The sequence below is a fragment of the Panthera pardus genome, unplaced genomic scaffold (genome assembly GCF_024362965.1).
Source record: "Panthera pardus isolate Hobbes unplaced genomic scaffold, ASM2436296v1 HiC_scaffold_6, whole genome shotgun sequence".
NCBI lineage: Eukaryota > Metazoa > Chordata > Mammalia > Carnivora > Felidae > Panthera > Panthera pardus.
Window position 1 is genome coordinate 16,811,454 of NW_026526991.1, and position 27,466 is coordinate 16,838,919.

The following is a 27,466-nucleotide window of genomic DNA, read 5'->3' on the forward strand; positions in this document are numbered from 1 at the left end:
CTTTCTGAAATGCCATGGGAAAAAATCTATGAGAAAATCCACATAGGATCTGTATTCCCAACTTAATCTGGTTCTTTTATTTCTGTTGGAGCCACAAGCATGATGTCAAAAGGTAGACGTGAGAGAGAGGCTGGTGCTTAGAACAGTGTAGAACTCTGTAGAACACACAGAGGCTCGGTGCATGTTTTTTGAGTAGATGAAGAAGTGGACACCCTAAGGAGCTACGTGAATAGGTTTGGGCATCCTCTTTTTCCTCTCATCCCCACTCCCCTGGGGAAATACGTGTGGATGCACTTACTTCCAGACAACTGCAAACTAGTAAATACTAAATCTGCCCCTTTCTTCTTATTTCCCTTCTCCAGTGATTCTTCTGTGCAGTCAAGAATGAAACAGGGGCACCTGGGTGGCTCAGTTGGTTAAACGTCCTACTTCAGCTCAGGTCATGATCTCATGGTTTGTGGATTTGAGCCCCACATTGGGCTCTGCGCTGACAGCTCAGAGCCTGGAGCCTGCTTCGGATTCTGTGTCTCCCTCTCTCTCTGTCCCTCCCCTGCTCATGCTGCCTCTCTCAAAAATGAATAAACATTAAAAAGTGTTTTTAAAGTTGTTAAAAAAAAAGAATGAAATAGACTGATTTCATATCAGAAATGGAGAAATGAGAAGGAATTATGTCTTGGCTTAAGAAAAATATCTAGAGGGGCACCTGGGTGGCTCAGTCAGTTAAGCCTCTGAGTTGGGCTCAGGTCAAGATCTCACAGTTTGTGAGTTCGAGCTCCATGTTGGGCTCTGGGCTGACAGCACAGAGCCTGGAGCCTGCTTCTGATTCTGTGTCTCCTGCTCTCTCTGCCCCTCCCCCACTCATGCCCCACCTCTCAGTCTCTCAAAAATAAATAAATGTTAAAAAAAAGTTTAAAAAAGAAAAAGAAAAATGTCTAGAAAAATATGTATAAATAACATAGCTTGCCATGTGATATAGTATATGTTTCATTATGCAAGTAACTGCCATGCATTATGAGAGCAACCCAAATGCAAATAAGGGTCTGTGTGGTCCACAGCAGTGTCCTTGTCACAGACAGAATCTTGTGATACTAATGATGATGTGACTGAGCTCTTACTCCACCTTCAACCCTCTTATAATCACTTTACATGTATTAACTACTTTTTCACATCTTTCTGAGAGGTAGGAACTATTTCTCTCTGCGCTCTTGGTTTCCTTGTTTGTAAAGTGGAAATAACATTTTTCCTGTGGATGGAGCTAGAGTGTATTATGCTAAGGGAAATAAGTCAGAGAAAGACAAATACCACATGATTTCACTCATATGTGGCGTTAACAAAACAGATGAACACAGGGAAAGGGGTGGGGGAGACAGGGAGAGAGGAAAAGCACAAGAGATTCTTACCTATAGAGAACAAACTGAGGGCTGCTGGAGGGGAGGTGGGCAGGAGGATGGTCTAGATGGGTGATAGGTATTAGGAAGGGCACTTGTTATGATTAGCACTGGGTGTTTGTATGTAAGTGATGAATCACTAAATTCCACTCCCGAAACCAATTTTACCAAATGTTAACTAACTAGAATTTAAATAAAATTGGAAATAAAATATGGTTCCTATTTACTATGAGTTGCAGAAATTCAATGAGTTATGCCTGGCACATTGTAAGCACTCAGTACATATTCGTTTTTAATGACTTACCATTGTCACTGGCTCCATTTTATAAACTAGGAAACTGAGACACAGAGAAGTTAAGTAAATTACCCAAGCTACACAGCTAATAGGTGGCAAAGCCAGGATATAAACTCCCTGCTGTTATGAAGAAACTGCTGTATTCTGGAATCCATGAATATATTAAGGAAAGATACCGGTTACTTCCGCCAGCAATAGAGAATAAAACGGCTATTATAAGCTAGATCCACTAGGGGGCAGTACACGCGTGCATTACACAGACATGACGCTAGCCCGAGGGATTTTGTGGGATTTTTTAAGACCTTAAACACTGAAAGTGTTATCACAGATATTTATGCCGATTGTTAAGGAAGAAATTGATTCAAATTATTTCCCTATTAAAGCGTAGAATACTTCTGTGACGATTAAAAATAATATGTCTGGTAAACTGTCAAGCAAATGAAAGGACTCCTTCCATCAACATTCAATAAACCATTGTTACTCACTCTGATGAGCCTGGCACTGCCCTGCTGCTGGGGATCAGCGTGTCCCAGGCGTGACGTTCACTGACCAAGGAGAGACAAGGACCGGCCACGCCACTGTACCACTCTCCACCCACCCCTGTCCTGAGTGAAAAGAGCCTGGCAGTGGTCCAGACACATGATAGCAGTGGTTTGGTCGGCAGTGGTGGCCCAGAGAAGGCAGTCCATGGGCTCGGCATATATTTGGGGCAACTGGACAAAACTGAACTTGGAAAACACTGTGGTAGGTGCTGTGTTGGAGCCCAAATGCCAACAGGAACGCAGGAGAGGGAGTGACTAGTTTTGCCTGGTGATGACATTGGAATTCAGTATTAAGACCAAAAAGAGCTTGCAAGTCAGACGGAGGGAAATGGAGAAGCATTCCAAGAAGAAGAAATACTCTGAATAAAGGTTGCAGAGCATGGAGGGTGCTCGTGCCTTTAGAGGGTGCTCAGCAAGCCCTGTGGGATGAGCTGGAGGGACAGGAGGAGAGATATCCATCCCGCTGCCCCCAACTCAGAATATTACACACCCAAGACAGGTGGAAGAATAATATTCTACCTTGAAAAATAAAGTTTATGTATTTCTGATCACAAAAGTCTCACACACATTTTTGGGAAATGTATTAAGAATGTATATTTCATCACTCACCAAAAAGCAGGATTTCTTTATTGTCTCACTTACAGACATATTATTATGTTTATGCAGGTGTCCCCTGCCTTTTGAAAGCTTACGTTATGCCACTTCATTTTTACAGAAGATCTACATTAGTACCTGTTTTTGCTAACCAAAAGAAACCCAAAGAAAATGTTTCCTCTTAGGAAAAGAGGCAGAGAGCCACCTGGGTGGTCAGTCAGTTAAGCGTCCGACCTTAGTTCAGGTCATTATCTCACAGTTCATGAGTTCTAGCCCTGAGTTGGGCTCTGCACTGACAGCATGGAGCCTGCTTTGGATTCTGTATCTATCTCTCTCTCTCTCTCTCTCTCTCTCTCTCTCTCTCTCTGTCTCTCTGCCCCTACCCTGCTCACACTCTCTCTCTCTCAAAAATAAATAAATAAACATTTTTTTAAAAAGGAGAGAAAGAAGAGGCGGAAAGAGAAAATAGCATTAATCATTTGTTTTGCAGCGAGCTGAGCCAGTAAGAGGCAACACGTGCCCCGAACAGTGAAGGTGGCCAACAGGCTCCTTCTCCTGGGAACCATACTCAGCACACAGCATTTAGATCAACATCAAGCCACCATAGCTGTGAGCTATATCTTTGAGCATCTGTGCTTTATCTCAATTTATTTTGTGCATCCATCAGCAAGGTGTGTCCTAAGGTATCAGAAGAGTCTAAGAGAGGTGACTTTTTGGGTTTGGGAACACTCTAAGATTTTTCCACATAAATTGATGGTAATTGCTTCTTTGTTTTATGCCATTTCAGTTTACAAAAGTTTTCATAAGAACGCTCTACTTTTGGATAGGCAGGGAAACTGTGTGTGTGTGTGTGTAATATATGGGATAATTCTGTATATAATTTTGTGTCTTTGCTTTCTGAAATATACTGTGCACATATTCCCATTAAATTACATATTCTTCAAATGTATTTTATGACTATGCAATATTCCTGTATAGCTGATTCATAATGTTTAAGCATTCCCTTATTTTTAAATATATTGCTTCCAATTTCTCTTTACTATAAAAACTGATGTGGGGCGCCTGGGTGGCTCAGTCGGTTAAGCGGCCGACTTCGGCTCAGGTCATGATCTCACGGTCTGTGAGTTCGAGCCCCGCGTCGGGCTCTGTGCTGACGGCTCAGAGCCTGGAGCCTGTTTCGGATTCTGTGTCTCCCTCTCTCTGACCCTCCCCTGTTCATGCTCTGTCTCTCCCTGTCTCAAAAATAAATAAAAATGTTAAAAAAATTTAAAAAAAACCTGATGTACATCCTTTTCATGTAAGTCTGTACATCCCTTATTATTTCCTTAAAATAAATCCCTGAAATTGAACGTCTGAGTCCAGGATGTGACCATTTTTTTTTAAGTTTATTTTGAAAGACAGAGAAAGCATAGGTGTGCACCTGCATGAGCAGGGGAGGGCCAGAGAGGGAGGAAAAGAGAGAATCCCAAGTAGGCTCCACACTGTCAGCTCAGAGCCCAACCCAGGGCTTGAACTCACAAACCATGAGATCATGACCTGAGCGGAAATCGAGAGCTGGACACTTAACCGATGGAGCCACCCAGGTGCCCCAGATATGGGCATTTTTAAATGCTCTTGATTCAAGCTGCCAAACTGGCCTCAGAAAGGTTTTATTACTTGAAGCTCCCAAGCAAAGATGAGAGCATGCACTTCACCATACTCATGCCAAGGCTGAGCATTCTTGCATTTGATATCTTTGTCACTCAAATAAGTATTTATTAGGCATCTACTATGTGCCAGGTGCTAGGTGCCACGATAAAGCAGTAAGCAAGAAGGACAAAGATCCCTGTTCCTGGAGCTTCCATCCCAGTGAAGGAGGCCACACCCAGGAAGGAAAATACGTAAAGTGTAGAATGTGTTTCTTACAAATGCTAGGGAGAAAAGTTAGAAATTAAAAAAAAAAATACAAACCCAGAAGTGGGACTAGAAGCACGGGTACAAAGGAGGTGGGTTTTAGACGAGGTGGGCAAGGAAAGCCTTAATTGGGGGGCATTTGAGTCAAACCCTGAAGGAGAGAGGAAGCTGGGTGCAGGCATGGGTGTGCCAGCAAGTATGAAAATGGAAGACGATGGGGCGCCTGGGTGGCTCAGTCAATTAAGCATCCGACTTTGGCTCAGGTCATTATCTCACGGTGCATGGGTTCAAGCCCCACGTCAGGCTCTGCTGGAGTCTGCTTCAGATTCTGTGTCTCCCTCTCTCTCTCTGCCCCTCCCCTGCTTGCTCTCTGTCTCTCTCTCTCTCTCTCTCAAAAATAAATAGTAAAAAATTAAAAAAAAAAAAAAAGAAAATGAAAGACAAGAGCCTGGTTGGCAAGTTCAAATGCAGAATCAGTGTAGCTAGAGCAAAAAGGGAGAAGTCAGAAGGGTTACTGGAATTAGGAGTGGTGTAAGACACCTGTTGTGGAGGACTGTATGGACTTCAGCTCTTTCACTGAAATTGAAGAGGAAGCACTGGAGGGTTTTGACTTGACATTTAACCAGAACCGTCTGAATGTTGTGCTCACAACAGGCTGGAGTAGGTTAAGGAAGGAAGCACGAGATGTGTCAGGACTCAGGAGGCTATTACAGTAATCCAGGAGGGAGATGATGGTATAGACTGGGATAGCAGTAATGACAATGGAGAGAAGAAACAGAAATGTAGGCACATCACAAAGGTGGTTCCTATGCCTACCAGATTTGCTGATACAGCAGGTGGAAGACAGAGGAGAAAAAGAAGCATTAAGGATGACGCCCAGCGTTTTGAAGAATGAAGTTGCCCTTTACCGAGTTGGAGAATTCCACAACAGGAGAAAAACTGGGAAGGAAGACAAAGAACACAGATTTGGGAGAGGAGGAGCCAAGATGGCAGAACAGCATGGAAGGTTTTTTTGTATCTCGTGTCCATGAAATACAGCCACACCAACACTGAACCATCCTGCACACCTAGAAAACTGATTTGAGGATTAACACAACAATCTGCACAACCTGAACCACAGAACTCAGCAGGTATGCGTGGGGAGAGAGAAGCCCCAGAGGGCAGGGAGCTGTTTTGCTTACGGAGAGAGGATGGAGACGGGGGGTGGGGGAAGAATACGGGAAAAGCACCCACCCAAAAGCAGCTGGAGAGAAAGTGGAAAAGTGGAAACAGCCACAGGGACTGAACTAAAAAAGGGAGAAAGGAGAGGGTTTAAATTCCATTAAGACTCTATAAACAGGGGGAATGCAGACTCTGAAGCTCCGCAGCTCTATACCTGGCCGTGCTCTGGTGGGAAGGGTGAATCCCCAGGAGCAGAGTGGAGTCTGGGGTTCTTTGGGCCACACGGGAGAGGCAGTTCCCCTGCTGGGAGGACCTCGGGTAGAGGCTGTGTGCCCCCGCTTGACAGGCAAAGGCTCCAGTGGACCTGGGAGAACAGCCACATTCACTGGTGCTGGAACAAGGTTGCTGGGGTGAAGCCTGGTGTCAGATGCGCTTTGTGATTTTCCATAATCCCTGAAATGCTGCCGTTACACAATCGTGTGATCTTTCTCTGGGGCGAGCTGGCACCCAGCCGCAGTCTCTGAGCATCGGCAGCAGCACAGTCCCGAGAACGTTCCTGGGTGCAGCCGGCACCCAACCATTGCACGGTGAGACCGTCCCCCAGAGGATCTGAGTGGGTCAGAGCCGCAGTCCCTCAGAAGTAAGGGGCCAGGAAACACAGACACATCGGAGATAAAACTCAGGAGGGAGGTGCCATCTGACAGCATGGTCACAGACAGTGTAAAAGAGGGGAGTGGACGGAAGCCAAAGACAAAGGACTGGTGCGCGGTTGCTGAGCAGGGAGAACAGAGTTCCGATACTAGAGACTGGGCAGCTGGGTGGCGCCATTTTCACTGCTCCCGCGCATGAGCATGCGCAACTACGAGCGCCGCAACAACCCACACCAGTAGGCTAGCAGCGCCATCTGGTGGAGAGCGGAGCAGTTAATCTGACCCCTGCCCAACTGGGCCAACCTCGCTCTTCAGGAACACAAGTCTCTCTGCCTGCTTAGTTTATGGACCATAAAGCACTTCACAGTTTGACTTCTAGGGGAAAACGAAGTAATTTCAATCGTATTTCTGTCTGTTTGCTGGTCCATCTATTCAATTTTCTTTTTTTTTCTCTTTTTCGTTTCTTTTTCTTGAATACAGAAAGAAAAAAATTTTATTTCCAATTTTTATTAAAAATATTTTTCTTTAATTTTTTCTACTATATTTTTTACTTTTGTGTAAATTTTTTCAAATTCTATTTTACTTCCATCATTTCATCTTATTCTATTTCACTGTATTCATTTTTTCAAATTTTCAAACTATTTTTTTTCTTTCCTCTTTTTTCTCTAATCTATCAAGCCCCTTTCAACACCCAGACCAAAACACACCTAGGATCTAGCATCATTTATTTGATTTGTTTGTGTGTGTGTTGTTGTTTTTAATTTCTTAATTTTATTTTAATTTTTTTTATTTTTAAAATAAAGGCAACTGACCAAATGGGAGAAGATATTTGCAAATGACATATCAGAAAAAGGGTTAGTATCCAAAATCTATAAAGAACTTAATCAAACTCAACATCCAAAAAACAAATAATCCAGTTAAGAAATGGGCGAAAGACATGCATAGACACTTCTCCAAAGAAGACATCCAGATGGCCAACTGACACATGAAATAATGCTCAACATCACTCATCATCAGGGAAATACAAATCAAAAGCACAATGAGATACCATCTCACACCAGTTAGCATGGCTAAAATTAACAGCTCAGGCAATGACAGAGGTTGGCGAGGATGTGGAGAGAGAGGATCTCTTTGGCACTGCTGGTGGGAATGCAAACTGGTGCAGCCACTCTGGAAAACAGTAGGGAGGTTCCTCAAAAAATTAAAAATAGAACTACCCTATGACCCAGCAATTGCACTACTAGATATTTATCCAAGGAATACAGGTATGCTGTTTTAAAGGGACACATACACCCCAATGTTTATAGCAGCACTATCAACAACAGCCAAAGTACGGAAAGAGCCCAAATGTCCATCAATGGATGAATGGATAAAGAAGATGTGGTGTGTGTGTACACACACACACACACACACACAATGGAGTATTACTCGGCAATCAAAAAGAATGAAATCTTGCCTTTTCCAACTACATGGATGGAACTGGAGAGTATTATGCTAAACGAAATTAGTCAATCAGAGAAAGACAAGTATCATATGACTTCACTCATATGAGGGCTTTAAGACACAGAACAGATGAACACAAGAGAAAGTTAGCAAAAATAATATAAAAACATGGAGGGGGACAAAACATAAAAGAGTCTTAAATATGGAGAATAAACACAGGGTTCCTGGAGGGGTTGTGGAGGGGATGGGCTAACTGGGTAAGGGGCATTAAGGAATCCACTCCTGAAATCACTGTTGCACTATATGCTAACTAACTTGGATGTAAATTTTAAAAATAAGAAAATAAAAAAAAAAAAAGAACAAAGATTTGGACTTGTTAAGTCTGAGATATGGTTTAAAACATCCAAATGGAGATATAGACCAGACAATTGCATAGAGAACTCAAGTTTCAAGAGCAGTCGAGACGGAGGACAAACACTTAAGAATTGACAGTGCATACATGAAAAATTCTCAATATCACTCATCATCCAGGAAATACAAATCAAAACCACATTGAGATATCACCTCAAACCTGTCAGAATGGCTAACATTAATAACTCAGGCAACAACAGATGTTGGTGAGGATGCAGAGAAAGAGGATCTCCTTTGCACTGCTGGTGGGAATGCAAACTGGTGCAGCCACTTTGGAAAACATATGGAGGTTCCTCAAAAAACTAAAAATAGAACTACCCTATGGCCCAGCAATTGCACTACTAAGTATTTATCTAAGGGATACAAGGGTGCTGTTTCGAAGGGACACATGCACCCCCATGTTTATAGCAGCACTATCAACAATAGCCAAAGTATGGAAAGAGCCCAAATGTCCATCGATGGATGAATGGATAAAGAAGATGAGGTATATATATACGATGGAGTATTACTTGGCAGTCAAAAAGAATGAAATCTTGCCATTTGCAACTGCGTGGATGGAACTAGAGGGTACTATGCTAAGTGAAATTAGTCAGTCAGAGAAAGACAAATAGCATATGACCTCATTTATATGAGGACTTTAAGATACAGAACAGATGGACACAAGGGAAGGGAAACAAAAATGATATAAAAACATGGAGATATAAAAACAAAACATGAGAGACTCTTAAATAGAGAAAAAACAGGGTTGCTGGAGGGGTTGTGGGAGGAGGGATGGGCTAAATGGGTAAGAGGCTTAAGGAATCCACTTCTGAAATCATTGTTGCACCATATACTAACTAACTTGGATGTAAATTGTAAAAAAAAAAAAAAAAAAAAAAAAAAATTATAGAAAAAGAGACAGAAAGAAAAAATAAAAATAAATAATAATAATAAAAAAGAACTGGCAGTGCATAGAATAAATAGAAAAGAACAGTCCAAAGACCAAGCTGGTGGACACACCTAGGTATAGAGGCTTGGATCATCAGAGGGAATCAGCAAAGGATACTGAGAATCAGCAGCTAGAGAGGCGGGAAGACAATCGAGAGAACGTGGTGACCTGGAGGCCAAGTGCAGAAGTGTTTCAGGGAGGCTGGAAACATCAAGAGCAAGATGAAGACCAAAAACTGACCATGAGATTTATCAACAAGGAGGTCATTGGTGACTCTGAGAACAATGGTTGTAGTGGAAAGAGGAGTGAAAACCTGAATGGAGTAAGTTCAAGAAGAGGAAGAGAGAAACTGGCGACAGTGAGTATAGACCAGTAAATATTGTAAGGAGGTTTGCTGCAAAGGAAGGAAAGAAAGGGGTATTAGGTCAATAGAGAGGGTCTTTTTAAGGTAGGAGAAATAAAAGCACATTTTTATGATGATGGAAATTATACTGTAAAGGGTGGAGAATTGATTTGGGAATTGTTGGAGAACTGGAGAGACTTATAGGAGCAAAGCCCCTCCTTGGGTCAAAGAGGACAGGATGCAATGCTCTCCAGTTGCAGTATTTGGAGTTTGCAAGGAAAGGAAAAATGGGATACCCAAGGTTGGGGGAGCTTGATTGTTCCTGTTTTTATTTCTGTTTGGTGAAATAGGAAGCAATGGTGTCAGCTTACAGTGAGGATGGGAGGGGATGTGGTAGATGTTTGAGAAGTGAGAAAATATGACATAGCCATCTAAGAGAATGGAAGTATGAATGGACTAAGGAAATAGAAGGTAATGGCCAGGCAGCACCGTGGACCCACTGGAAGTCTCTGTTAGCTGATTGTCTATTTCTATGCAGTTCTATTCAGCTGCACATGTGCAGGCAGGGGAATGGCTCCATCCAGGGTCATAGTTAGTCAAGTGATTGCAGCAGAAAACAGGAGCAAGCGAGTTCATGATGTGTGGAATGGAGTGATGATATTGATTGACCTTAGTGTTTCAACTGGGTAAGGAAGGACATAAGGGCACAAGACGGATTAGCAGTGAAAGCAGCAATGAGTGGTCCTGGTGGGGTTGAAAGACTGTTGGAGTCAGGAGATGGAAAGAGAGGGGATAGTGAGCAACAGTGTGGAATGTTAGAAAGTGTCACTGTAAAAAGTTATAGTTACGTAAATAACAAGAGCTGGGGCGCCTGGGTGGCTCAGTGGGTTAAGCGGTCGACTAGACTTGGGCTCAGGTCATGATCTCACGATCGTGCGCTGACAGCGCAGAGCCTGCTTGGGATTCTCTCTCCCTCTCTCTGTCTCTCTCTCTCTCAAAATAAATAAACATTTAAAAAATGTGTAAATAACAAGAGCTGGGGCATGCAGTGGGAGTGAGTGTCAGAGGTTGGGTAGAGAACAAGTTAATTGGGGAAGATAAGGTCAAGGAGTTTTGAGGCCAGGGAATTGAAAGGTTCCCACTCATGGATGTTGAAAGCAAAGAGTAATAATACTGGAGTCACATGACCAAGAGGGGCCCTCCTAATAGAGCAGCAGATGCAGTGATGAGCAGTGTCTGAAAAGTGAAAACTGTGACTTTTCTTTGCAACATTTGACTTTAATGAGGTTGAACTTTTCCCACAATGATTCACTGGCCATTTGTATCCCTTTTATGAATTGCCTTTTTGGTTCCTTTGTCCATAATTCTCTTAGGCCATTCATCTAAGAGCACTTTGCAAAGCACTTTAACCTTCTATCACAAATGTTGTTTGTTTCTTCAGTTATTTGCTTTTTAAATGTTTCCAGGCTTGTTTTTTTTTTTCTTACATAGGCTTTCATTTTTCCCATAGTCCAATCTAACAAAACTTTTCTTTATGGATTCAGCATTATGTGTCATTCACATAAATCTCTTTTCCGATCCAGGTCAGATAAATAGTCAACAATATTTTCCTTTTCTATGGTTTTATCATTTATATTATGCTCACATCCACTCAAATACATTGATAGGTTATTTGGTGACTCTTGCCATTTGTCTACCCAATCAGCAAATTATTTTCAGCACCATTTAAAAAAGATACATTTTTAAAAAAGGACAAATCATCCTTTACATTCTAATTTATAATGACATCATCATATGCAAAAATAGATATTTATATATTTTCTCTTCTGTTCCATCAATCTATCTATTCCTGTACCGGCCCTATTGTGGCTATTGTGGCTTTATTAGTGCTCCGAGATCTGGGGAGAGATGTTCCTGTTCTACTCATCACTTTCCCAGTTTACATGTTTTTATGACTGTAACTGCTTTAAAGCTGCAAGCAATTATAGAAAGACAATAACTTGTCCGTAGAAGACACAACTTCCTTTGAGCATTCCCTCTCAATATACCACCCTCGTGTAGAGAATTAGGAAATCCAGAGCTACAGATTCCATTCATTAGCTCCAAACAGAACCAAATCAGTCAAAAATATACCTAGGCCAATAATTATAATAGACCTAAAGAGGGTTGTTTTTTTTAACAGACCACTTGCCTAAAACAAAATCAGTATCTCCTGACTCTTCTCTGTTCCCACTGGCTTTGTTTCTATGGGAATCTGTGCTTTTGAGGGTATGGTTGTCTTAACCATTTACCACTGTATGGCCCTTCTAATATGATACTCCATTCAATGCTTTCTGCGTGTGATCTCCAGGACGCCAAACTTTCCCAGATTTCCCCTCTCTCTCTCCCTCCCTCTCTCTCTCTCTCTCTCTACTCCTTTTCACTCTCCTTTGCTGGTCCTTCCCCATCTTCCAAGACCCAAACACTGAATGACCAGGACTCAGCCTTTCAATCTCTCCTCCATCTATTCACTCTGCTGACAATCCCATCACCCTGTGGCTATAAATTCCATCTGTACACGGTATGTATGTGTGTGCCATCTTACCTTCCTTTCCTATGTACCCACTTTGAAACTGAAGAGTCATCTCAAAGCTAATGTGCCCAATCACCTGATTATCCCTCAAGCCTGCTCCTCCCACGATCTTCCCCATATCAGCAAATGGCAACTCCATTTTCCTAGTTGCTCAGCCAATATCCTTGGAGCACTCCTTAATTCTTCTTTTACTCTTATATCCCACATCTGATGCAGCAGCAAATTCTACCTGCTCTACCTTCAAAATACATCTAGAATCTGACTACTTCCAATGCTATCACCCTCTTCCAAACTATCTTCTTCTCTCTCCTAGATTACTTCAACCACCTTCCAACTGATGTCCCTGCTTCCCTCCTCACCACACACAATACATCAACCTGTAATCCAGTTAAAACTTGAACCATCTCTATTCCAAACCATCCAGGGGCTTCCCACCTCATAGAATGAAGTGTCTACACACAGAAAAGCAAAAATAGACAAATGGGATTGCATCAAACTAAAAAGCTTCTGCACAGCAGACGATCAACATTGTGAAGAGAGAACATACAGAATGGGAAAAAAAAAATATTTGCAAGCCATATACCTGATAGATGGTTAATATCTAAAATATATAAGGAACTCAAACAGCTCACTAGCAAATAACCCAATTTAAATAACCAAATTTTAAAATGGGCAGAAAATCCAAACAGAAATTTCTCAAAAGAAGACATACAAATAGCCAACAGATATCTGAACAGATAAATGAAAAGATGCTCAATATCAATCAAAGAATTGTAAATCAAAAACACAATGAAATACCACCTCACACCTGTTAGAATGGCTATTATCAGAAAGACAAAAGATAACAAGTGTTGGTGAGGATGTGGAGAAAAGAAAGCATTTTTACACTGTTGATGGGAATGTAAATTATCATAGACATTATGGGAAAATATGGAGATCCCTCAAAAATTAAATACAGAACTACCAGTAATTCCTGCTTCCAGGTATATATCCAAAGGAAATGGAATCAGTATGTCAATGAGATGCTCATTGCAGCATTATTTACAGTAGCCAAGACATAGAAACAATCCAAGTGTCCATCAACAGATGAGAGCATAAAGATGAAAGAAGATATATAATAATATATATAGTTTATATAACATTCCATTATAGATACATATTATGCTGTTATATTTTTATATTATTGTAATATATATATATATATATATATATATATATATATATATATATATATATATATAATGGAATATTATTCAGCCATGAAAAAGGAAATCCTGCCATTGATACCTACATGGATTAATCTAGAAAACATTTCGCTAAGTAAATACAGACAGAGAAAGATATATACTATATGATCTCACTTATGGTGTAATCTAAAAAAAATAAAGATTGTACTCATAAAAGCAGAGAGTAGAATGATGGCTGCCAGTGGCTGGGAGAATGGAGGAAATGAGGAGATGTTAGTCAAGAGTATAAAGTTAGTTACGTAGGATGAGTAAGTCTACAGATCTAATGTACAGCATAATGACTATACTTAATAATATTGCATTAAACACTGGAAATAGGTCAAGAGAGATCTTGAGTGATCTCATCACACACAAAGAAGGAACTATATGAAGGAGGTAATGTGTTAATTAGCTTGACTGTATTTATATCAAATTGTGTTGTATATCTTAAATATATACAATTTTTATTCTAAAATATATGAATAACTTACAAAGCCATTGGTCAACAACAAACCTAATCTTCCTCCAAAATCTCTTCCCTAGCAGCCCTCTAGCCTCCCCTATTTCTCTCCCATTTGCGATTTTTGCCCAGCCACACTGAATTCTTTGCCCTTTTCAAACACTGAAGACACATGCCTGCATGAGGTATTTTAACTTGTCCCTCTCTTCTCTTTAAAATGCTCTTCCTCAGGGGCGCCTGGGTGGCGCAGTCGGTTAAGCGTCCGACTTCAGCCAGGTCACGATCTCGCGGTCCGTGAGTTCGAGCCCCGCGTCAGGCTCTAGGCTGATGGCTCGGAGCCTGGAGCCTGTTTCCGATTCTGTGTCTCCCTCTCTCTCTGACCCTCCCCCGTTCATGCTCTGTCTCTCTCTGTCCCAAAAAAATAAATAAAAAACGTTGAAAAAAAAACAAAAAACAAAATAAAATAAAATAAAATGCTCTTCCTCTGGATACAACATGGGTAGTAGCTACTTCTTCAGGTCTTTGATTCAAAAGCATCATATTTACAGTGAAAAATTCCCTGATCATTCTATTTAAGATTAAAGTTACAATTCCCATGAGGTACCTGAGTGGTGACTCAGTCAGTTGAGTGTTCCAACTTTGGCTCAGGTCACGATCTCATGGTTTATGAGTTCGAGCCCCACATCGAGTTTGCTGCTGTCAATGCAGAGCCTGCTTCCAATCCTCTGTCCCTCTCTCTCTCTCTCTCTCTCTGCCCTCCTCCGCTCATTCTCTTTCTCTCCCTCTCTCAAAAGTAAACATTAAAGTTATAATTCCCACCTTCCCAACTAACTCTTTATTCCCTCTTCTCTGGCTTAGTCTTCCCCATAGAACTTATTACTCTCACAAACTATAATGTGTGTGTGTGTGTGTGTGTATGTATATACATATATATATACATATATATGTACATATATGCCTTACATACATATACATACATGTATACATATGCCTTACATACATATACATACATGTATACATATGCCTTACATACATATACATACATGTATACATATGCCTTACATATATATGTATACACACACACACACACACACACACTCATTTAGTGTGTGGCTCCTTTGTAAAACATAAGCGATGTCATAGGATTTGTTCACTGCTGCATCTCCAATGCCTGAAACAATGACAGGCAGAGTAGACACTCAGGAAATGATTGTTGGATAAATGAATCAATCAATGAATGAATTCTGCTAACAATCTTAGAAGAGAACTAGAATAGATTTTGTACCATTCATTGCAATTTGCCAAGGTGCAAGAAAACCCAAATGACTTGCCAAAGACCTTAAAATTGTCTCAAAGGTATGACTACTGTAGAAAAGACACCATAGTTGCTTCTTGTCTGGGAGAGAGCCACAAATTATTTTGCTTTCCCTACCAACATAAGGCCATTTCTTCATAGTGGGTCTAGGGGACCCAATTCTAAGAATGGAAAAGAATATACAATTGTATACAGATATACACGAATATACCTGCCTTCTAAGGAGTCTGAGTACTTCAATATTACATATGTAGAGAATAAGCAAAATACGCAGTCGAGTGCTAAGTTATCTAAGTGTAAAGTCTCCACTGGACAAAGAAGCTTGTCTTCATTTAATAGAATGGTTTTGTGGAAAAGATATGGAAGAAATAAATGAAACAACAGGATGATTTCAACATTCTCAAACACCTAATTACTAAGTACCTGGTCATACTTGGTGCTGGGAGGGGCATGGCCCTGCCTTAATGCAATGTTTCTGATATTCTTGATGGAACCTTTCATTTGGAACATATTCCTATGTTTCTTCATTTTCCTTGATTCTCCGTGTTGGTTTCTATGCATTAGATTAACAGCCATCTCTCCCAGTCTTGAAGGTATGGTCTCGTGTACGGGGTGAACCCTATCAAACTCTTGGTTGCCTCAAACCTTTCCACAAATTGCGCTGTATCTGAAAACTCCAAGGGTTTTGTATGACAGATTAAATAGGAAAGCCCCACCTTCACCATCTAGACCTAATAATATCATTCATGCCTCCCACAGAGAGACCACAAACCCGGAGCTGGGATAGACAGCAGGACCGAACCTTCCGACAACCCCCACACAACAGGTAAATGGAAGGACCCAGAACACAAGCTCCACCACTGCTTCTCTCCCTCAGTGCCTTCCCACAGCTTTTAGAAGTTCTAGTGTGGCTTATGAAGTGCCTCACTAGCTCATCTTATCGCCCCTCTCACCCCATCACCATCAGCTCCCATCCAGCCAAGATGAACTCCTAGCAGTTCCCAGGATATGCCAAGGACCCTCGGTGCCTTCTTTGTACCTGAGGTTCTGCGCCTGAAGCCTCTTTCTTCTCCCACCTCTGGCTGGCCAGCTCACCCTCTCTCAGGTGGTTCTGCAGAGGAGTGCCCTCTGGGGAATCTTTTCCAACCCGCCAGTCTGACTTAGCTGCCCCTGTTCTGTGCTCCCAAAGTAATCCATGCCAACACTGGGCATGGCTCTGCATACACTGCACGTTACCGGGTATATCCTCACCAGTCTGAAGAGCCTAGCATGCAAGGACTTTCAACCATACTGTTAACTAATACCCACCTGGGGCACAGCGAGAACTTGACTGATGATGGCTGATGAGCAACTGAAAATCAGAACTGGGTACTAGAACACAGTCTATGGAAAAGCACATCACTTTGTACTGCTTGAAGTTATCGCATGCATTATGTAAAAGTAAGCAAATAAGCAAATGTCTTCCTGGGAATGAGTCTTCTTACAGAACTTTTCACCCCTGAAATTCCTCACAACCTTGGACATGGATACCATATGACTACACAAAGCTCTCATTTGCAAAACTGAACCTTTTCTCTTCTTCTTCAAGCTCTTACCAATTCAAACATGCAGAGAGACAGCTTGCCCGTCACGCTAACTTAGCATCTTCTATCATTCTGCCTCTCTCCCCCAAGCCTTACTCCAGATCACCTTTGAGAACTCAATTTATCAGGCCAGCCATTCTTCAGTAACACCTCAGAAGTTAGTTGTACCTGCCAAAACCAGACTTCTACATCCCAGATTCAGTTTCTTCCAAAACTAAACTCTAGTGGTCTTTCTTAACTAAGTCTAGGAGTAAATGTGTCCTAGCTCAGAAAGTTTCTTAAGAAGGCCTTCTCTAATCTATTAATCAGAAAATTTCTGAAACTCATCCTTCTGTTAATATTTTTAAATAATAACCTTGCAAACAACCAGGATATATTGTTTGAAAAGATGTTACCTCTTAGCTTTCAGGCATTTTTAAGGCTTCACTAATCTCTCACTTTTCTTTTGAAAGATCTTAATGTTAATAGATCTCCTACTTTAAGTCTTTCACTCAAGATTCTTGCAATCCTTAATAAATATTATAATCATTCGCCTTAAGACAGAGGTAAGTGAGTGGCAAGTATTATTAGCATGTGAGAATCACAAGGTTCTAAATTTAAGTAATGTCTAGTTGAAGGAAAATGTTAAGACTTGTCATAATATGGAAAACACTATTCATTTATAATAAAATTGATGAAGTTTTAGGAGTATGCTTTAACTTTTGACTTGGATTTTTGTTTTGTAGGCCAGCTTGCTACTAAAAGTCAACCTAAGGCAGGGGGGTGGGGGGGAAATAAGCCATGTCAAGAACCAATCTGGGGGTGCCTGGGTGGCTCAGTCAGTTAAGCAACTGAGTCTTGATTTCAGCTCAGGTCATGATCTCACATTTTGTGACATCAGTCCCGCATTGGGATCATGAAATAGAGCCCTGTGTTGGAATCTGCCCTGACAGTGCAGAGCCTGCTTGGGATTTTCTCTCTCTCCCTCTCTCTCTGCCCCTACCCCTTTCTCAAAATAAATAAACATTAAAAAAAAAAGAAAAAGAAAAGAACCAACCTGAAGAACTACCAATCGTCAAAGCTCAAAGAATTTGAGCAATAAAATAGTGACAGTATCGGATTATAATCTAAAGAACAAAATAAATATCCATCAATACTGATATAAATAAGAGATTGCACAAATAAGTAAATAGGGGAGAACAGACAAATATTCCTTAGAGAAGAATTCCAAATAATACATCTGACTGAATGAGGAAAGTAGAAAACCAGCACTGAAACACCACAGTAATAAATGCTACAGGCAACATCTGAGAGTGAATGCTACAATTAGTGGGCAAACCTTTAAGAAGAAACAGGACATTTTCAGAGTCTCCAAGTATCTCCCCCAAAATACTACTGTAGTGCTTGTTAACAAATGTCTAAAAATTCCTTGATACTCCTTCATCCAGGAGGTAGAGTTTTATTCTCCTTTCCTTTGAGTATGTTCTAAACATGGTAACTCATTTTATAAGGACCAGAGTTTGGAAAAGAAAAATTAGAAACCTTACAGTGGAAAAACCGGACAGATGCCCCCCTAACCAACCAAGCGATCATGGTCATTAGCACCAGCAACAAGCTGTGGTGAAATCATGAGATACGATGTGTGATGAGGCGGGGGCATCGCCTCTGTGGTATTCTACCCCAAAATCTAAAACCGCAGTCTAACCATAAGAACACAGACAAATCCAAATTGCGAGACATGCTACAAAATATCTATCAGGAGGCCCCAAAAGTGTAAAGGTCATGAAAAAACAAGGCAAGACTGAGAAAACTGCCAGAATGGGGAGACTAAGAAGCCAGGAGGACCTAATATAATGGAATGCAACGGAACCTCGGATTGGATCCTGGAACAAGAGGAAGGACCTTTATGCCCAAACTAACAGAATCCCACCAAAGTCTGTAGATTGTACCAATATTTAATTTCTTAGTTTTGACAAATCTGTGTAAGACGTTAGCATTAGGGGAAGCATATGGGAATTGTCTGTGCCAACTTTACACTCCTCTATAAAGCTAAAATTATGTCAAAATTAAACGTTTTCACAAAGTTAATCTGTTATCCTTAATGGAATAAACTGCTGCTGTTCCATCGAAATGCCATTAGGGGACAGGGGGATGGATATTATGACCATGTCTTACTCTTACCTTCAATGTTCTTTTGTCATGTTAAAAGTTCAACGGGCTTTCACACAATTCTAGGTTCGTGTGAGACGAGACCAGGGTGGTAAGCAGTGTAAATGGAAAAGTGAGAATGTGTCTTGGCATCCAGGGACAGACAGCAACCTAAGCCAAAGCGAAGGGGAGAACCGATCACAGGGCCACGAACTTGTTTCACAGAAGCCAACTCACACTCCCCGTGGCACAATGGCCCCAGGACTATCATGTCCTTAGGAACTTAGACAGTTCTCTGTGTTTGCTTTGGAGTCTCCCTGCCTCTCATTCAGGCTTCTTTCCACACAACAGCTTATTCTTACATACAAATGTTAAATTGGTGTATCGTATTGACTAATTTGTGGATGTTGATCATCCTTGCATCTCTGGGACAGACCAACCTTGATCATGGTGTGTGATCCTTTTAATGTATTGTTGAATTTGGTTTGCCAGTATTTGTTTCGTTGAGGACTTTTGCATCTATGTTCATCAGGATTATTGTGCTGGCCTGTAATGTTCTACGCTGTGGGGTCCTTGTCTGAGAAGAATAGGTATTACATCTTTGTATGTTTTTTTTTTTTTTTAATTTTTTTTTTTTCAACGTTTTTTATTTATTGTTTGGACAGAGAGAGCCAGAGCATGAACGGGGGCGGGGCAGAGAGAGAGGGAGACACAGAATCGGAAACAGGCTCCAGGCTCCGAGCCATCAGCCCAGAGCCTGACGCGGGGCTCGAACTCACGGACCGCGAGATCGTGACCTGGCTGAAGTCGGACGCTTAACCGAATGCGCCACCCAGGTGCCCCACATCTTTGTATGTTTAATAGAATTCATCAGTGAAGCCATTTGGTCCTTTTGTTTGTTGGGAGGTTTTGGTTACTGATTCAATCTCTTTACTGGCCATTGGCTTATTCAGATTTTTCTATTTTCTCAAGATTCAGTCTTGGAAGATTGTATATTTCTAGGAATTTATCCACTTCTTCCAGATTGTCCAGTTTGCTGGCATATAGTAGTATGTTTGTAGTATACTAAACTACTATATAGAAGTAGTTTGTTTGTGGTAGTCTATTATGATCCTTGTATTTCCATAGTATCAGTTGTAACTCCTCTTTCATTTTTGATTTTAGGTATGTTAGCCTACATGTTAGCTTATCTACAAAGAACCAACTCTTCACTGACCTTTTCTACTATCCTTTTAGTCTCTCTTTCATTTATCTCCACCTTATTATTTCCTTCCTTTGGGCTTCATTTGTTCTTTTCCTAGTTCTTTTATGTAAGAATAAGCCATCTAGATCCACAGGGAGCACCTTTCAAGGTATATCACATATACAGTCTTGTGGGTCTGCAATCCTAAACCCTGCAGACTTTCCAGACCAGGAAATCTGGAGGCGTCCCCAGGGGGACAACTGCAAAACTCATGGCTTTCTGGAAGGTTATCAGCCAACTGTTAGGAGGCCAAGGGAGAGCTCCAATATGGTTATCTTCCTGCCCATCTTCCCTGGGGGCACCTCTGTAGCCTAAGAATATGTGGCAAACCAGAAGCCTAGAAGCCTGCCCCTCGGATTGAGGCTCCAGGACAAGAAAATATCCTTTTCCACATGAACCCTGGAGGTATGTTTCAGTCCTCTGCTTGTGCAGTGCCCTGGGGGGTGGCAACCCATCAAGGACTGATTGTCCAACGGGTCTAGAAACACAATCGCCCGTTCCCACCAAAGCCAGGTGCTCCAAGGTGACCCTTGTGTGGGCTGCACATGCCCTGTGGCTGGCACAGTGGGCCATGGGGGCAGGGCACTCAGCTGGAGCTGGGTGGGCTTCGGCTGCCGTACCTGCAAGCAGGACACTTCCACCAGAGCTAGCAGGCTTGGGGGGTGGGGTACAAAAATGGCGACCGTCAGCACCAGTCCCAACAAGGCAGAAGTAGAATGCAAAAATGGTGTCTGCCAGCACGTCTGTCCCCAGAGACTCCCAACAGGTTCCCGTCTCTCTGGCAGATGCTGTAAGATTAACAAATGAGTCCCCTACGCATATGATCTAAGCATCTTTTACACTTACTTTTGTGCTGGGTCCTGGGATGAGTGGGTCTGTGTATAAGCCCTTTAAGAGGGGATTTTTCATTCCCTAAAGCCCTCTGGTTCTCCTGGAAGTCAGCCCTGTTGGTTTTCAAGGCCAGGTGCTTCGAGGGTTCATCTCTCTGACGCAGTTCCCAAGGGCTGGGTTACCTGAGGTGGAGCAAAACCCCTCCCTCGTCAGGGACAAGCTCTGTATCAGTGAGCCCCTTCCCAGTTGCTGGTCCCTGTGCCCAGGGTGGAGCTGCTTGCAAGAGCATGACTGTGCCCCTCCTCCCCATTCTGTGTGGCGCTTCTATCCTTTGTTGTGGAGGCGCGGTTCAGCTAGCTTTCAGGTCCTTTTCGGAGGGAGCTGCTTCACGTGGAGATGTAGTCTGCTGTGCACGTGGGAGGAGATGAGTTTAGGATCTTTCTATGTTGCCATCTTGAACCTCCTCCCAATAAACTGTCCTGATAAAATATTGACAACAGCTATCAGGACCACGCAGATCTCCCAGGTCTGATTTACTCTTTCCTCAGAGCTAGGTCCCATGGCTCATGACACCCCAGATGCAGCCAGCAACCACTCGAAGCAAGATCCAAGACTCTGCTCTGGCCACCTGCTCAGAAAAGCACTTTTGATATATATTTATCAATTTGACATCCCAGCGGTTGTCACATAGACCAGATATGTAAGACAATGTCTTCCTTCTTACGAAAAATTTTGATTCTTCATGGCAATCGAGTTACATACATTGTTAGCTTTATACACTGATACAGTATCTATATATCACAATGCCAGGTGTGACTTCTTTGAAAGTGATCTTTTAAAAAACAATTAAGAAATCCAGGTGAAGAGGGATTAAAAATGTTTTAATTGTTGAAATACATCGGTAAACTGAGTAATCTACATTGCAGTACTAAGTGGCCACACATCCTCAAATAAAGAACTTTCCATACACCCCACGAACCATCAGTCACAAATCCTCGAAGAGAGCATAGAATTAACATGATGAGAACAGGAGAATCGATGGATACGAAGGATCCAGGGTGACATGAGCCTTCGGCTAAAGAAAACAGAAAGTTAATCGAAACGCGCGTGGGGCATGCAAATTTCAGTGGCTTATTTTTAAATATTGCAACATAAGACACACCGTTCCTAACTGAAGAAATTCTCTGACGCTTAAATAAAGCTGAAAACCAAAAGGTAAAAAAGGGAAAGAGGTAACAGTAAGAATCAATTTAACCATTATTACAGCTAAAAATTAACGTGACCTAGAAATAGTGAAAGGTAACACACAAATATATTACTTTAGGGAGTTCACGTATAGTGCCTTAGTATCTGAAGTCATAACTAGAATAAGGATTTTGTTATATAAAAGCTATCAAAAAAGTATCAGTGAAAAGACATGATCTTCATGAGCTGTGTTGAGTGGCCAAGGTGACGATGCTGCCAGGCATAGCAGGCTGGCTCCAGGCACCAGCTTGTGTCAGCTTGTCTTCCGCAGGTGGACCCCAGAAAGTCCCATCTGCCCATGTACTGTTCACCCACCTCCTGTCTAGCACCACGACGTTCAACATGTACCCATGTTTCAACTACAGACTTAGGAATCTGGGTGGGGAGGGGAGGCGAAGCAGGTGACTATTTAGAATTTCCTTGGGAATTTCTGTGCACATTATGATGTCCCATGGGGTGCAATTCCTTCCAAATCTTAACGAGCAAGCTGTGAAGACAACAAATGTCAAAGGGGGAAAGAGTTAGCGAGCTTAAAAAAAGTACAACTCAGGGAAAACAAGTATCAGCTTTAAGCTGGTTTTTTAGCTGATAATTTCAGCTAAATTACTTACTTATTCTTCCTTTCAGTAAAACACACATTCAAGATTCACTCAATACTTATTTAAGTCTAAATATGTGGCCAGCACAGCGCAAAGCACTGATGACACATATATAAAGAGACAAAGAGCAGTGGAGAAAGAGACTTGTGGGCTTAGAATTAAAATATGACATGATAAGAGGCACCTGGGTGGCTCAGTAGTTTAAGTGTCTGACTTCGGCTCAGGTCATGATCTCTCGGTTCATGAGTTCGAGCCCCGCGTCGGGCTCCGTGCTGACAGCTTGGAGCCTGGAACCTGCTTCAGATTCTGTCTCCCTCTCTTTCTGCCCCTCCCCTGCTCTCACTCAGTGTCTCTCAAAAATAAACATTAAAAATACACACACACACACACACACACGCACATATATATATATATATATGATATGATATGATAATGCCCAGACCAGCTGCACATCAACATCACCCAAATTAAAGACACAGACCGCTCAGCCATAACATCGTTTCTTTCCTACTTGGCCAGACCCTGCTGGGAGAGGTGTAGCCATCCACACTATCTCCAGCTCTCCCAGGGGAATCTGCTTCAGCCAGGCCCTCCATGGGCATCTGAGAGCATCACTCAAGCTTGTCTGGGCTGGGAGTACTCCACACATCTAGATGGGCACAACTTTCACCCAAGAGTCATCTGTAGAAGAAACTATACTTTTGTAACAAGACAGAAGTCTTGCAGGAGATTCTGAAATCATTCCGCAGTTTGTTTCAAAAAGTAACCAAATTAACTTTGAGCTCTGGTCACTGAGTGGCGTTATTTCGAGAGATTCTGTACATGCTAGGTCAAAAAAGTCTCCGACCCTTTCCATGAAGTATTTTTCTCTGCAAAGGACAGTCTTCTCGGGGTTTCTGAACAATGACTTAAGCCCAGAGAGCCATGAGCTCAGACATATCACAGGGAAGTGATGCTTAGCAACTACGGAAAAAGGAGAGCCTTTCAACTTAGAAAACTTCTCAGGCAATTCAAACAGAGTGGGATGGCAATAAAATAATATGTGTTTATAGTCATGAGCAGTAAAGAGGTATTTTAGAAGTCGTGGGCTGGTTTACCAGCAAGATTGTTAAATTGTTATCAGGGAATTTCATACACACAAAGTCGAACCACCATCTGTCTTGTCCAGCTGTCCCATGAGAAAACAGATATTGAGAAAACCTGAGAGAAGGTAAGGGCTTCCTCTAAGGTCGTGCGTTAGTAACAGAGCTCCTGAATCTCCTGATACCCATCTCAAGACACCTCTTTCCACTCTATTCCTGTACTTTTTGAAATACAACCCGTTTTGAGGAGAATAACATATGCTTGCTTGCAATTAGATTATCTTTTCTACTCGAAGCAAATAACAAAAGCATTTCTGCACAGGGGAAAACTAGCAGGGAATCTAGAGGGTTAGAACTCTATTAGAAATACTAGAAACAGAGGCGCCTGGGTGGCTCAGTTGGTTACGCATCTGACTTCAGCTGAGGTCATGATCTCGTGGTTCGTGAGTTCAAGCCCTGCATTGGGCTCTGGGCTGACAGCTCAGAGCCTGGAGCCTGCTTCGGATTCTGTGTCTCCCTCTCTCTCTGGCCCTCCCCTGCTCGTGCTCGCTCTATCTCTCTCTCCCTCAAAAATAAATAAATATTAAAAAATACTAGAAATAGAAAATCTCCAGCCAATTCCCAAAAAGAAACTCAACACTCTATGACGTGGTCATGGGCACTAGGGAATAAAGCTCCATGATGCTTTTGCCTTGAGGAGAAAGTCTTTGAAGACGTGTCTACTCAAGATTGTTGTATATCTTGTCAGGGAGAAACTGATTACGGTTTCTGTGTCCCTGTCCCCCAGTGGGAAAGCTTCTTTGTCTGCCCCTGTAAGCTTATTCTGTGATCCCTCCCCATCCCAAACACCAACTCTAGTAACTGACCATGAGCAAGAAGTTGGTTCAGTCTCAAATCAGTTTTGCTTTGGGTCTGCCAAAGGCTGGATTCTGGTTACAAAAACTAGTATGATGGAGGATGATGATGATGATGATAATGATGACAATGATTGCAGAAACTACCATTTATTTCATACTGAATCCTAACAACACGCTTCAAGCTAAGCATTAGTGCCATTTTACAGATTATAAAACGGAGGCTACGAGGGGAAAGTAACTTGCCCAGCTAATAAGTGAAAGAGCCTGAATTCAAATCCAAGGTTGTCTTACTCCCAAAGAGAATGGGCTGTCTCAGGAGAGCGGGCATTCCTGATCACAGGACATTCAAGAGGCTGGATGTCATTCAGCAAGACTGAGAGGCAGCGGGGATCTAAGCATCATATGTGTCATTGGACAGGTGGAGTGAGGCTTTCTGCCTCTATGGAAATGCTAGATCTTTTAGATCTTTTAGAGACCGGCACACATAGTGAATAAAGGAAAACTTTTTTCCTGTCCTTGTTCTTGCTTGTCTTATGATAACTCTAACTCTAAGCTCTCCGCCAGGATAGCAGGTCCACAATGCCTCATCTTTTACACAGTGGTTGCTTCTGTGCATACTGGACATGTCTTGTAATACCCAACCTGTAAACTTGGTCTATGGTTTTACTCTTCCCACCTGCATAAGGGCATCTCTGTATACTGAGGACCGCCCATCTCTACATCTCTGCTCTGTATGAACCCTGGCTACTGCCGAACACTTAATATCGATCCTGATCTAATTCCCAGTCCCAGCCTCCCTGGTCTCTCCCTATCTGTCATTTCCAAAGTCTCAGCCCCTCAGTTTTTGGTAATGAAAAGTGACACCTCTGTGTTTTAGGTAAACACTTAGCTTGTTCTTACTAAATGAATTAAGTTGCATTTGAAACAAAAAGAAATGAAAAATAAAATTAACTGCAAAGAAAATTGATCTAATTATCAAAGACCCCTCTACAATATCAGATGCTCCATTTCATAGAGTTAACCCCAAGATGTGACCCCGCCTACCTAATCTTGAAGTTCAAGATTTCTTAGAAATACATAGCAATAATATCTATTCATCCGTATATACATAGCAATATCACTCATCAAGGCTAAATATGTACAATTACTTAGAAAACATACAGTACCTCTTGATCATTGAGTCATGATATTTTCTTCTAATCTTAAAGAGAAAATTAAAAAAAGTTAAACAACCAGATTATAAAGAACATATTCTAGTTTCCTATAAAATGATGAATACTAGTGACATATATGTATGTGCTAGTCCAGATCATAAAGCAGAGAAATAACAATGAGAAACAAACAACTATAGTATGTTACAAATAAGGTAACATAGCCTGTGTGCAAATTATACATATTAACAATCCTTTCAAACTATGCCCCAGACAACTGTACGGTGGGCGATAATGAGCACTATTCACCATGAGCCACACATTTAACAAGCTAGCTGTGAGGCTGTTGTTATGCACGCTATCATGAAAAAGACATCATTAGCCCCACCATCACTACTTATTAAAACAGAAAAAGGGACCTCGCTTCATTTACTTATACAATAGGCAGTTGTTTTTTCATCCGATCATCAGACTGCCATCAGTATATAAAAGGAATATAATACAAGAACTTACCTTTATGTTCTAGAAGAACTCCGTAAACTTACTGAATCATTTGCTATCACTGTCACACCAATCGTCACTGAGGTTAACAATAAATTTAAACTATCCGTGGGGAAAAAAAAATTTAATCCATGGAGCATAACCACAAATAGACGCTAAATTTTGCCCTGGAATTACTCTCACGATGTGGGTGCCAATTTCAACCAATGATTACAATGAACAGATAATGGCTTTTCTACATGGTTAACTGCAACTAAGTAATACGTAGGTTGAGCTGGGCAAGCTGAAACATAAATTTCATATTTTCCCCCACAAAACAAACAGATATTTACAGAAAGTAAATATCACAATTTTACTTACTTTTTCGTACAGTCTTTGTTTGATTGGATACCATATTGACAGCTTCAGACGGTAGACCAACATATACCCCTCCATAGTTTCTTTGTGAAAAGAAGCAGATACAGAAAAATCAGACCAATATTAAGGGAGCTCAATATTTGCAGAAAGTGATAGAAGCTTGGGATACTGCCAACATAGAGAATTATTAAAATAACTCATGACTTTTCAGAGTCCAGAGTGCTGACCATTACACCATGGGACCCACCTAACTCATGACCTTTCAAAAGTAGAATTTGGAATATAATTGCCCTTGGAAATACAATGTTTTCTATGTTAAAAAGAAGCTCTATATGAAAAAAGAAAGCTATGTCAATGGAATTTTTTGATATTTAACTTGGAATGGAAAAGAAAAAAAGAAGTTGGGATTTTTGTAATTTAGTACAGTAATAAATATCCATAGAGTGACATGGTAGTTAATGAGTCAACAGTCATCAAGAATTTGGAGTGGTCAATGTGGTAGTTGCTATGGACACACAGAAATAATTCCCTGTAGGTACATATAAACATAAAAGGAGGGGAGAGAGAGCTAACGAGAAATGAGAGTAGAGTGCAGCCAACCAGAGGAGGATAGGGAGGGTGGAGGTGAACACCTCCTTCATTGCTGCGACAATGAAGGAAGTCATCAGT

General features: G+C 41.5%; 1 protein-coding gene across 1 annotated transcript in view; it reads right to left on the reverse strand.

Moving 5' to 3' along the window:
* Positions 1-21,865: 21,865 nt before the first annotated feature.
* CUNH12orf75 (chromosome unknown C12orf75 homolog) overlaps positions 21,866-27,466 on the reverse strand; it is a 38,831-nt gene continuing 33,230 nt past the window's right edge. Inside the window, exons 3-5 of the mRNA XM_019446661.2 lie at positions 26,801-26,880; positions 25,955-25,989; positions 21,866-22,737 (exon numbers count right to left, since the gene is read on the reverse strand). Coding sequence (XP_019302206.1) covers positions 25,985-25,989; positions 26,801-26,880 — 85 coding nt within the window. The 3' untranslated portion in view covers positions 21,866-22,737; positions 25,955-25,984. The remainder of the gene's footprint in view (positions 22,738-25,954; positions 25,990-26,800; positions 26,881-27,466) is intronic.